The sequence below is a fragment of the Natator depressus genome, chromosome 11 (assembly GCF_965152275.1).
Source record: "Natator depressus isolate rNatDep1 chromosome 11, rNatDep2.hap1, whole genome shotgun sequence".
NCBI lineage: Eukaryota > Metazoa > Chordata > Testudines > Cheloniidae > Natator > Natator depressus.
Genome location: NC_134244.1, coordinates 14,225,540 through 14,237,831, shown reverse-complemented (window position 1 = coordinate 14,237,831; position 12,292 = coordinate 14,225,540). Strand labels below are relative to the sequence as shown.

At 46.6% G+C, this 12,292-nt stretch overlaps 1 protein-coding gene and 1 long non-coding RNA gene across 2 annotated transcripts in view; one reads left to right on the top strand and one right to left on the bottom strand.

Annotated features, from left to right (window-relative positions):
* The window catches only part of LOC141995553 (uncharacterized), a 185,861-nt gene that overhangs the window by 148,898 nt on the left and 24,671 nt on the right, over positions 1-12,292 (top strand). The gene's annotated exons all lie outside the window — the stretch shown is intronic.
* Positions 5,247-11,259, bottom strand: EN1 (engrailed homeobox 1). The gene is made up of 2 exons (XM_074966797.1): positions 10,515-11,259; positions 5,247-6,079 (listed from the first exon to the last, which is right to left on the bottom strand). Exons 1-2 carry the CDS (start codon positions 11,212-11,214, stop codon positions 5,763-5,765), a joined length of 1,017 nt encoding a protein of 338 aa, XP_074822898.1. The 5' UTR covers positions 11,215-11,259; the 3' UTR covers positions 5,247-5,762.

Genomic DNA, 12,292 nt, shown 5'->3' with positions numbered 1-12,292 from the left:
TGGAAAGATAGGTTTCACAATAATGTCTGCTTTGATTCCTGGAAGGAGGCACAAAGGAACAAGCTCCCTGACAGAAGTCATCGGTATATGCACCTCCAAATGAAGCTGGCTTAAAAAAGAAAGAAAGAAAGAAAAGGAACGCGTGTCCTTCACCAAGACCAAGGGCCCATCTCCATTATTTTCAGCACCCATTTGAATATGTAAAATACCAGGTTATTGATCTGAGCCCCTATTGTACGCTTCATTCCATGTGTTATCCCCTAAAATGAAGGCAGGAGATGAAGTAAAACTTTCAGTCCTAGGAGGATATTGGCACCATTAGCGCTTGGGCGGAGAGGGGCCTCCTGAGAAAGGAAAATGGGAAGAGAGTTTTCATATGGAATTTGGTGTTATGGTTCTCAATGCCATGGGGCCAGTGGTGTCCCTGAAAGCTATTGGCAGTCAGCTGATTTCTCCTGCTGGGTTTTGAACTATCTAATTTCTTTAATCAGCAAAACGGGGGGCGGGGGTGAGGTTAATCTGCTGGATATTAAAAAAAATACCTCTGGGAGATAAAGGGGTGCAGTGATGATATGACCCTAATTTTCTATTTGAGGGGGGGAGGGGGAAACACCAGGTTTCTGAAGCTAAGTAGATTTTCCAGCAAGCTTGAGCTGCCTGGCCTGTTTTGGCCTTTCACTTGCACCTGAGCTATAGAACTTCAAAGTGCCACGTTGGGACGAAAGAATTGTGCCCTGTGTTAAGGATTCTGCTTCCATGTGTGCCGTGGCTGCGTATTACACTGAAGCAAGGGGTGGATCAAAATGCCCACAAACGAAAATGTAATCTGAAGACACCCGGGCGCTGCAGAGGAGAGAGGGCTACCTTGCTGTTTGGGCTATTTTGTCGGGCTCTAAACTTTTACTGCTGATGTGAGGAAGTTATGTAATGCAGCCCATCCAATCACACCTGGTTCATGTCAGATTATAAAGTCAGAGAACTCCTGCTATGAAAACTATTTGCTTGGAGACCTGTTAACCTCTCAGCCTCGAGAACCCTGTTTCCACCAGACCTCTAAAAGCCTGTGCAGTGTATACATATAAGTAGTCAAACACTTGCGTGTGATTGTGTGTGGGCGTGTAAGGTGGTATTATATATTCATAGCTACACACGTTATTCCCCAACATATGTCATGGATAGGAAATTAAATCTTTTACCAGGTGGCTCCAACTGGCAGATATCGAATCCTTCTTCGGTATAGCATTTTATTTATGTAATGGACCTGCTGACTAAAGAAGGATCATTATTGTTAAATATATAGTGATGTCGTATTTAACTTAAATTTAATTCTGATGGTGAGATAAGATGTGTCCGATCCTGCTTCCATTTAAATGACTGGCTAAACTCTACTTCAGGAAGGGGGGAATTGATCTGTCTGTGTGTAAACTATATCTGGTGCAAGATTGTCAATGTATACATGTGCATTTGGTTGTACCATGCTTGGAAAAAATTATAAAAAGTATCATTACACTAAAAAGCCGTGCTTGTTTAAATAATCCTCTTTCTTCTTCCTTTTAATCTGGTCTATGTTTTCCTGTCTTCCTTATTCATGATTTCTCCAGCTTCGCTGAGCTTGGATGGACACTTAGTGATGAAGAAATTCTTTATTCCTTTTGTGACTCCCAAAGTACGTAAGATTTTGGCTACTTGTGCCTTCTCGGAGGCACATTCCACCTTTACTTTTCAAATGTAAATGTTACCTGTTCCTTTCCCTCCGCTGATGAGACGAGCCTAAAACGTTATTATATAATAACCAGGTTTTCTTTGTGTGCGAAAAGTCTCTCCCCACCGACTTGGAGTAAACAAAAAGTTTCGGCTTTCAAAGTACTCCTTACATTTAATGCTACGACGTAAATTCATAATACTCTATTCTTCTAGGGCCCTCTAAGTATAGAAGACTACAATGGGATAACAATCTCTGAAATAAAATGTTAATATCATAAATTTCCCTCGGGCAACTCACTGAGAGGACACCGTTTAATAAATGTGTTGCACTAAGATTCCTGATAAGGGAATAAACCTGTGTCTATTATGTAGCCTTATTTTTAAAAAGAAATCTGTATTGAAATCTAAAGGGCTGGGGCAGTGCTCGATGGGAGAGAAAATATGCAGGAACCGTCTGAGGAGGAATAACAGCATCAATAAGTAAGTAAAGAAATAAATAACCAACCGTCAGCCGGCATTATTGGAGACTTGCTGGTTGAGCTGTATATCCCAGCTCTTTAGGGAGAGTAATTAGACGATTTTAAAAAGAAATTACATTTTCTCATCTACAGCTCCAGGGAAAGTGCGTGCGAGAGGATAAGAGAAACCCAGAGAGCCGCATTTAGATTGGAGACTTTTCTTTTCTTTTTCTTTTTTTTTTGGTCCTCTCCCATATGTGCAGGACAGCACGCTGTTCCTTAACCTTCCTCCCAGCCCAGCCTATGTAATAGCAAATAAAAGGAGGGGTGTGGTGTCTGGGTGGGGTTTACCTCTTCGGTAAATAATACTGTGGCAAGGATAGAGGCGAGGAAATAGCTGTGATGACCGGGGGGGGGGGTCAATAACATGCGATCCTGTCTCATATTGGCAGATGTGCGGGGTGACCACTTCTGTTTTGCAAAGTCGGATGCTTGCTTTGGGCGGGGGGGGGGGCGAAGGGGGAAAGGAAGGGTGCGTCTCAAAAGGCGCTGAGCCACAAACCAGGGCCGTGAGCTCCCCCCAGGCTTGCTTCCTGTTCTCTGCCTGGAGTCGATATTGTTTGGACTTTAGGCGACAGATAGTTTTCTGCCGTGCAGAAGAGGATTTCAGTTTATGACCCAGTACTTTCAAAATGTAGATATTAAGCACTTCAGAGGGCGCCCCCCGACATTGATTTCAACCCAGAAGCAGTTTAGGACTTTTTCAAGTCACGCTCGGCCTGCCTCGCACAGAGATCGGCGTCCCGGGGATGGCAAGAGGGAAGGCTTAGAACTAGCAACTTGACCAGCCAGTTTTCATGCCCAAACCTGAAGTGATCCTGTCGTGAAGAGTGAAAGAATATATTCCCGCCGAGCCCAACTTGAATGGGAAGCGACGGGATCCAAAGAGGTTAATAACTCTTTGTCCAGCACGTTGTCAAAACCACAGCTCAGCCCCTGATCATTTCCAGTCCCGGACGTGGGGGGCACAGACAGCTTCCAAATGCTTGCCTCAACATAATGGAAGGATCTTTAGCCCTGCCATGTCCTCTAAAGCCTAGAGCTGTAGACAGAAGAGGTGGGGGGGGCGGAATGGCCATGGTCAATGCAAAGCGTGGCTCTGCTTTACAATATGCACCATCCATACCTTTCAATTGGCCCTTATTGTCAGGGATGCATGGCCTTGAGTCCGCCTCAAGACACCGCAGCAGATGAGCTGCTTCCCGCTCCGGATCCTGACAGCCCAGAAGCGAAAACATGATCACTTTCAAAGCGGCCAGAACTATCCCATTCGGAAACGTCTGTCCAGCTCTTTGTGCATGCGGCTAGCGTGGCTGTGTTTTAAGGCGTCTCCTCTGGAGGTTGCGTTATTTGTTCTAACCCTGGGGTGACATCTACGTCTGAACCCCTTGAACGGGGGCACTTTGCGCCCATAAGTCAGCGGATTCGGACTAAAGAAATAGACCCGCTATGAGTATGAAGTTTCTATGCGGAGTTCTGCCGTTGTTTTCTGCTAACACCTAGGGCGCTCTAGGTGTATTTTATACACTCGGTGAGCTTCATAAAAGTTGCGTGGTTGGATTTATAAATTGGATCGCACACATTGAGCTGAGGCATTTTTGCTACCCTGTGGGTCCAAGCCCTGTGTGGTAAACGCACATACACTCTGCGAAAAGCCAGTAATTATTATGGTTACATATTGAACCAAAACTTAACATACGAATGCTATACTTACGCTCAGTAACCTGTGATTACATTTATTTTCTATAATTTCCTACCCTTCCTGTGTATTCATGCCTGCCCCGGAGTTTTGCCAAATTCAAACCGTTGCAGGGTGAAGACAAGACAAAAGGGGAGGGGGGGACGGGATATAACCCAAGGAACCAGAAAGGTGAGGAGGCATTTCGTCCAACTGATGCACTGAGAGGAAGGGCTGGGTCCATGTTGCAGACACACACTCTCAGATCAGTAGGTGAAACAGAGGGAAAGGCCGGAGAAGTCTTAAAAAAAAAATTTCACAATGAAGAAACCGCATAAAATGTGCAGGACAAAAAAATGCAAACAGTGCGGCGTCCTCTCTGAGCCATTTCATGGCACAGTCACCGGGACACACAATTACCACTGACTTCACACATTAACCAGTGGCCACAAAGCAACCAGCCAAATTAAACCTGACTTCTCCTCTTAATACGACGGTCTGTTGAGAGCAGAATTTACCCATCTGGTCATACTGTTAATTCAATGGCCGTCTTGTGGCCTCCCTCCCGCCCCCATGAAATAATTTCCGTGGGTGTGGTGGTGATTTTTTTTAAAGTCCCTTAAGTGACTGGATTTACTTTAAAACTGAAATGGCTGAGATAAAGGCTGAGGACAGAGTGAAAGTACCATTCATTAGGAGATGCTGCTAAGCAACCGATTGCAAAGTAATGATCGTTTTCACTCTAGCCTCTGTATCCTGCCCTGGAAGAAAAAAAAAACACAACTCCTCTGTGGAAATTCAATATGGGACGACACTGATCTCAAGGAGCTGTCAGACAAATTCCTTTTCAACACGTTCTGGAGCCCTAAACATCCAGAAGGCTGCATGACATTTTCCTGAAGGTGCAGCTGATGTGTTATGAAGAGGTGGGTTTTATGTCCTGTAAAAAAGGAAAAGAAAAGCAAGGGGGGTGGGGGGAGCAGAGGACGACGACGACTGAGGCGTGATTTAAATTTTAAAAAAAACCCACCTTCCTTTTTGAGTAAGACAGTAGTGTGCTTGGCAATTTCATGGCAGAGTTACCGGGACACACAATTACCGCTGACTTCACACATTAACCAGTGGCCACAAAGCAACCAGCCAAATTAAACAGTAGCTCCGATTTCTAAAGGGTTCAGTTTGGAACTAAAAATTGATTCGCACTTTCTGTAAGGGTGGTTAGCCAATCGCTATCCTAATCAATTTAAAAAAACCACACAAATCATCAAGCTGTGACTATATATGCAAATAAGAACAGCCAGTCTGTATCCTGAACACAGTCTACACTTTATTTCAGACTACAGATTTCTGAACATAATAAAATCTTTGGCTTGTAGCGGCGGGTTCAGGCTCGCAGTCAGTGGATCCAATTCTTCGGGGGGAGGGGGGGAGACGGAAATTCACACGAAAAATAAAAGAAAAATTCGGGAGTCAGACATTTACTTGAAAACAAGAGGCAACGACATCAGAAAAAGAAAACAAACAAAAAAACAAACAAAAGAGAGACAGAGAGGAAGAGAAACTGTCCAGCAAATAGAGATCGCTACACATATTTCTTACCTGAAATTAAATATATACAAGGTCATATGATGTTTGGCTATATAGAGATAATTTTTGTAAGTGTTCGGGTTTTTTTTTTTAATTGGAGTCCTTATACTATGGATAGACAATAGATTTGATTTTAAATAGCACCTGTCCAAAATCCCCTTCAGTATGTCACTTTTCACTGTTAAGTCCTTTTTATTTTATTTTCCTTTCCTGGCAATAATAATAATAATAATAATTAATAATAATCAATGCGGACTGGGGCGGGGGGGTGCTGACTACTCGCTCTCCTCTTTGTCCTGCACCGTGGTCGTGGAATGGTTGTACAGTCCCTGGGCCATGAGATGAAGAGCCAGGCCGTTCTTGATGCCCGTGGCTTTCTTGATTTTGGCCCGCTTGTTCTGGAACCAGATCTTGATCTGGGATTCGTTCAGGCTGAGTTCCTGGGCCAGGGTCTGCCGCCTCTGCTCCGTGATGTAGCGGTTGGCCTGGAACTCCGCCTTGAGTCTCTGCAGCTGCTCGGCAGTGAAGGCTGTTCGAGGCCGCTTGTCCTCCTTCTCGTTCTTCTTCTTCTTCAGTTTCCGGGTCCGCGGACCTAGGGACAGAGACCGACAGAAACAGGGGGGCGGGGAGGAGGAGAAGAGAGAAAAAAGGGGGGATAGCTGTTTGAAATGCATCCTCGGATGTGAGACGTGCGATCCCTCCGTACCTCACCCCTGGGCAAAGCTTCCTCCTCACGGGGCGCAGCCCCCCGCTTCCCCAGCATTTGCTTTATTCCCATACCCCTCTGCCCTGTCCTTGAGGCAGAGCCTTCTCATTGGGATCAGTTTGCAATAAAAATGGCCGACTTATTCATTTTTCTCCCCCCCCCCAAAAAAAAGAATGGCCGCCAAAAGCAGGCCATCAAATTGCTTTCTATAGTGGGTGATGAGGGGGTTATTTGGGGGGAAGGTGTTTCTTCCCCCCTCACCTACCCACAGTGTAATTCACGTTTCTGTTCAGAATAAAGGCTAAGTTGGGGGAAAACCTGGCAAGTTAAAACCAGCAGTGGCACGAGGGTTTTAGCAGTTAATTCTCATTATAGAGGGACCCTACAGGGAAAATTCGCTGAGTTTTGGCCCTAGATAAATATACGGAGGGCACAATGAGCTTCGGCACTGATTTAAAAGGACCAAATAATCTACCCAGAATAATAACTAATAGGAGGTGAGCTAATGTATTATCATGAGTCTATTTGTGAGCCTCTTTATTTGTGTTACTCAAATCTAGTCTCCGTGGTGTAGGTAAGAAAGTCTGTTTTGTTTGGGCAAAACTGGATAACTCGAAACATGTATATCGTAGATCGTGACAGGACAAATCTTTGTATTTGCCCCCCCCACACACACACACACCGCTTCAAATGAAACGGACGCGGGGATGAAAATATAAAACCCACTGATGTGCCCCCAACAAACTCCATTCCACTCGTAAGATCTTTTTAAAGCAAAAGGATCATGACAGGCCAGACAGCACAGAAACAGACTGTCTGAAGATTCTCTGTTTTAATTTAAAATTCCGGAATCCGAGAGCTCAAATAAACCCCTGCGAATATTTAGACCGCAAACTTAATGTTTTGCAAGCCTGTGTGAAATAATCAGAGATATCTCCTGCCGTTCTGCAAACCTGACGGGAGGCGCACCAAACATCACCTTTCCTTTTTCGGTCAACTCTGAACGCCTGATCCTGCGAAAATACCCCATTTGCCCCCATGTCCTCGACTAATCCGTTACAAAAGGAAACGAATTCTATCTCGGGCGTCCTATCGCGCTTCTTTTGGGGGGTAGCTATTGGGGAGAGTTGTACCAGAGCGCGCCCCACTTGCAAAGAGGGTGCCGTCAAGTCAAGACGAGGAGACGCCGTTGCACAAAAGATAGATACACAAACACACACACACACACACGCTGCGCTGTCTCTGAACACGCCACCTAAGGGGGGTTCCGTTAACCCAAGGAGTTGGAACAGCAAAGTGTAGTTCATTTGCGGAGCGCGCTCCTCCACACCCCTCTGATAAATACATTCAAACTACTAACTGAAGCCGGAGGGATTGCTCCACACACAGCTAGCTTTGGGCTGGCTGGAAGAAAAGTGCCCCTCTAATCTAAACTGGCCCCGCGGTCCTGGAAAATCCCCCACCACCTTGCTCAGTTTTGACGAACACGAAATTTTAGACAAGCCCTGCAGAGAAATGGAAATACTTCCCCTGCCGCCTAGTGTGTTAGTACAAACTAATACTAAAAACGATCACAATGAAGAATCGCCACCGTTAACGAACAAGCTCATTCTGGATCGCTCCTGTTTTCAGGGCAGCGTGCGCATTATTGCAGAGTAAATGGTATTTATTCCATCACTCGTCCGAGTGACTGTTCAAATCCATTGGCTTTATAGATGTTAATTTAACAGAAAATCTCCCTCCTCTCCCTTTCTCTCTGTTTCTAAAGAGAAGTGGGGATATTATAATGAATACGGGGAAACGCACATTTGTATCCGTGCGGAATGCGTTTTAAATGGATTGCAGATTGTGTATTTCAGTTCTGCCTCTCTCGGCAGGACACTTGGATCATCCGAATGAGTTACTTCTCCTGTTTATAGTCTCATTGGAAACCCTCCCCTTATTAATGGTCAAATCAGGCTTTTCAGGCCTTTCTTTAAAGGTATAAATGGAAACCTCTGAACTTTAAACACCGATAGTATGTGGGGGCGTAAAAATAAAAGGCTCTGGCACCCGAAAAGTATTCCCAAAGGCAAGGTGAATGCTTAGAGCTGACATGTAGTCATCTAGAAACAGATTGATAAAGGGTAAGTCCAAGAGGATGGAAAGCATAAGGCTGGCTGTGCAGGCTGATGCATTTTGACTTCCAAACAAATCCTGTGAAAGGGGTTTTTTTAGGGAGGAATTTAAAACAATTTCTGAAAACCTCAAGGTTTTGATCCAAAGCAGGTCAAGAGCCGGGGAATCCAAATTTTAGGGAGACAGTCTCCCCACACCCACCCATCCACCCACAGTCCCAGATACCTAGGGGAGGAAGACAGTAGGCTTCCTAGCTGAGAGTAGGCCTAAAGCTCATCTCACAGGGCTGGTTTGTTTGTCTCAGAGATCTCAGGGCACGTTTAGGGAACCCGGGGGAATATACATTAATATATATTAATCCCCGCTTTATCCAGTTTACTAAAGGGGGGGTAATAAATCTCTTATCACATTATCTCCTGGTTGTTCCAGACCCTGCAGAGGCTGCTTTGAAAAAATTGCACCGATCTGATCTCAGCTCCTTTCCCTTTCGAAACTGAAATTTGCCATTGTAATAAAACAGCAATTCTGAAGGGGGGGGAGGGGGCACGATATATACACTTATACCTAGATACAGTTATAGATACTTTCAGCCCCTGGTCCTGGGCTACCCAGAGCTGCACCACATACCAGTCAGGGGAACACAGGGCCAGAGCCAAGCGCAACAAAGAGAACGGTGCACATTCCCAGCGGAGGTCTCTGGGACTGGGTGCCAGAGAGGAGATTTTGCAAAAGGAAAGTGTAAAATACTTTGCATGTGGCGGCATTGGGAAATGGTAATAAAATCATTGCCCTGCCCAGGGCCGAGAGCTAGGAAGGCAAGAGCCTGACAACTCAATCAATCCGTTTAGTCAATCAAACTGGCTTTTCTGAGTTTCAAGTCGCTGGACGTGTCAATAACAGTGGGAATCTAGATGACTCTGGCTGATAGCAGCAAATTGATCACTTTCCGTGGACTGAGCTAATAAAGGGAAGGAGCACAAGAGAGTGCGAGTTAGCTAGCCACCAGCCGGGCATTTGGGCTAGCTCGCCACTCCTCTGCCTTCCCCGGCCCTGGCCCTTGCTCCCACCAAAGTGGGTTGATTCTTATTCTGTTTTATTATTAAGCTTACTCTCCCCCACCCCCGCCGGTTTGGTCGAGGGTTTGCGGACAGAAACGCTGTCTCGTTGGGGAACTTCCTTGCCCGGGACTTTTCCGGAGCAGTCTGATCTACATTCCTCTCCTCTAGCCACAAGCTGGACTGGGAGATAATTCTGGGAGACCCTTTAAAAGTGACCCGGGTCACCTGATTTGTTCCATGTCAACATAATTAAAATAAGCAAACGGAACGCTAAAGGGACTTGCATGAAAATAACAAGCAACAGCAGAAATATCTCCGGTCCCAGAGAATCTGATCTTGTTTTTTCTTTTTCTTTGTTTCAGAATATTTTCTTCCCATCTTTTTTGAGAGGGGGAGGGGGAAATAAATTCCCCAAACAATAGCAGATATTATCCTTAAGAAAAGAAAGCTCCTTGGCCGCTAAAAACTAGAACGAACATAAAACCCCGCTTGTCAATATGCGACCTAGAGGCCTGGTTTTCTTTTGCTCCCGGAGAGGCCCATTTTGCTTTCCCATAACAGAAACATTTTTGCCTGAAAGCATTTCTCTCATCCGCCCCTTCTTTCTGCCTTTCAGAACCGTACCCCACCCCCAACACCCTTTCAAATATATAATACGTTCAACATGTGTCTCTGATCTCCCTCTCCCATCCCCCCCCCACTCATCAGCACACAATAAAAATAAAAAATCTACTGCCTTGCTTCACAGCTACTGTATCTGTACTCCCAGTCCCAACAGAATCGGAATAAAAAGCCCCCCCCCCCGGTGAAATATGCCAGATCTCGCCTCCTGCATCAGAATTCGGGAGTTTATCGGGGGGGGGCGGAAAGTTGGGGCAAGAGGAAAAGATTTCCCCATGCCCCCCACCCCAAATCATGTAATCCCGAGCGCGGAGGGCTTGGCTGTGTGACCCAAACACCCCCACGCTCGGAATAGGCCCCTAAAGCAAACTCTATAGCATTGCTCTTTTTTAAAAAAAATACAAATAAAAAATAAAAAACCTACAGACGCTAAAGAAGGGAGTGTGTGGGGGGGGGGAGAAAAAAGAAAAGCCACGGCGTATTAGGTAACAGCTAACCGATGCGATCAGCGAAGTGGTTCTTACCCGAAGACGGTCTGTCTGAATACCTAGTGCAGTAAACCCAGGCAGGCCATACTAGAGGCTGCTGAGAATCGCTCTTTACAACAGGTCCTCCATTATTAGAGCCCATGAGCAGGATGGCGGGGTTGGCGCGCTCCCCATACTTCGCCGGGTTAGTTCCACTCCCTTCGGAGGGTGGCTTGGCGGCCGCTACCGCTGCTGCTGCCGCGGCGGGGTTCGCTTTAGAGGCAGCAGCTGCAGCAGGAGGCGCCGAGGAGGAGCTGTCGGGGTTACAGTTTGAATCCGGGCAAAGGAGAGAGGACGGGTTGGATGGCCTCGTTATCAGTGGGTTGGCGTTTTCTCTACCTGGTGTCTGACCGCGATCTCGGTCTCTGTCCCGGCCGCCGCCGCCGCCGCCACCACCTCCTCCTCCTCCTCCTCCTGCCGCCGCCGCTCCGCCGACGATCAGCAGCGTCTCTTTCTTGCAGCCAAAGTCCGGCCTCAAGATGTTGTCGATGAAAAAGTTGGTGGTGCGATGGGGCTGCGGCGGCGGCTGGTGGTGGTGGGGCATGGGCAGGAGGCAGGGCGCTGCGGGCGAGGAAGGCGCGTGGCTGGGGGAGACGGGGACGCTTTCTCCATCGCTGCTGCCGCTGCCGCTGCCGCTGGTGGTGCTGGTGGTGGTAGCAGAGTCTCGGTGACTTTTACTGTCCGGCTGCTCTTCCATAATCAGCCCCCGCCACGGAGATCGCTGCCTTTCCCTCCCCCCCGCCCCCCGACACGCGCTTTTTATTCCCACCCCAGTGGGTGGTGGGGTGAAAAAAAAACACCCACAAATAAAATCCACTTGTTGGCTGGGATCTGACCTAGAGAGATGGGTTGGTGGTGGGGTTTGTTTGCTTGTTGTTGTTGTTTGTTTGTTTTTTTTAAAGCAGCTAGATCCAAAAGCACGGAGACACTGGAGCGAATTGGGTTTTGGATTCGTTTGCAATTACCTGCTATTTCCACCACCACCCAATAAAATAAAAGAACAAAGCAGCTTCCCCCCCCCACACCCGCCCCCCCCCTCGAATCGCCTTTAAAATCTACCCATCTGCCTACAAATACTGTAGGTTTTGATTTCCCCAAGTGTCATACTCTGCTTTGCCCACAGATCAGGCTTGGCAGAGCCTTCCAGCGCCAGCTTGCACAGCGCCGGGGTATTTTTTTTTTTTAATTTTTTTTAAGCAAATCTCTGACAGCTCCGATCTTTGCAACAAACTCTCCCTAAAAAATCGCTCAGCCACACTTTTTTCATTCGAACCGGAAGCACGTGAGGCTGGCCCGCACGTGGAACGAGCCAATGGGGAACGGGAGATCTCTCCGAGACCCCTGACGTCCGCCAATCGCATGCCTCGGAACTTTGCGGATAAATAATCCGTGGGGTTGGATAAATCAGAGGGAGTTCAGCGCTCTTCCCTGCGCATCCATCCCAGGCGCTCCCACCCACCCCCGCGTGGGGCTATTTATTTATTTATATTTGCTGGAAGCAAATATAAAATCAACTCCATAAACAACTTGTTCAAGTAATGTAGGATTACGTACGTGTTTAACCCATGCGACAGGCAGGCACTGGAAGTGTTGATGGCAAATACTTCGTAAAAGTGATTTTCTTTCTTTCTTTCTTTCTTTCTTTCTTTCTTTCTTTCTTTCTTTCTTTCTTTCTTTCTTTCTCAAAAACTCCTCTCCACTTTATTTTCGTTGCTATTATTGTCGGAGAACAAGTTATTAAAGAGAGAGAGAGAGAGTTGGGTGTCTTGATTTGT

Bases quoted from the DNA above. Each gene is read 5' to 3' on its own strand.
- EN1 (XM_074966797.1), bottom strand. From the start codon at position 11,214: ATGGAAGAGCAGCCGGACAGTAAAAGTCACCGAGACTCTGCTACCACC. The intron at 6,080-10,514 runs GTAAGAACCACT...CTCTGTCCCTAG, and splicing joins TTCAGACAGACCGTCTTCGG to GTCCGCGGACCCGGAAACTG.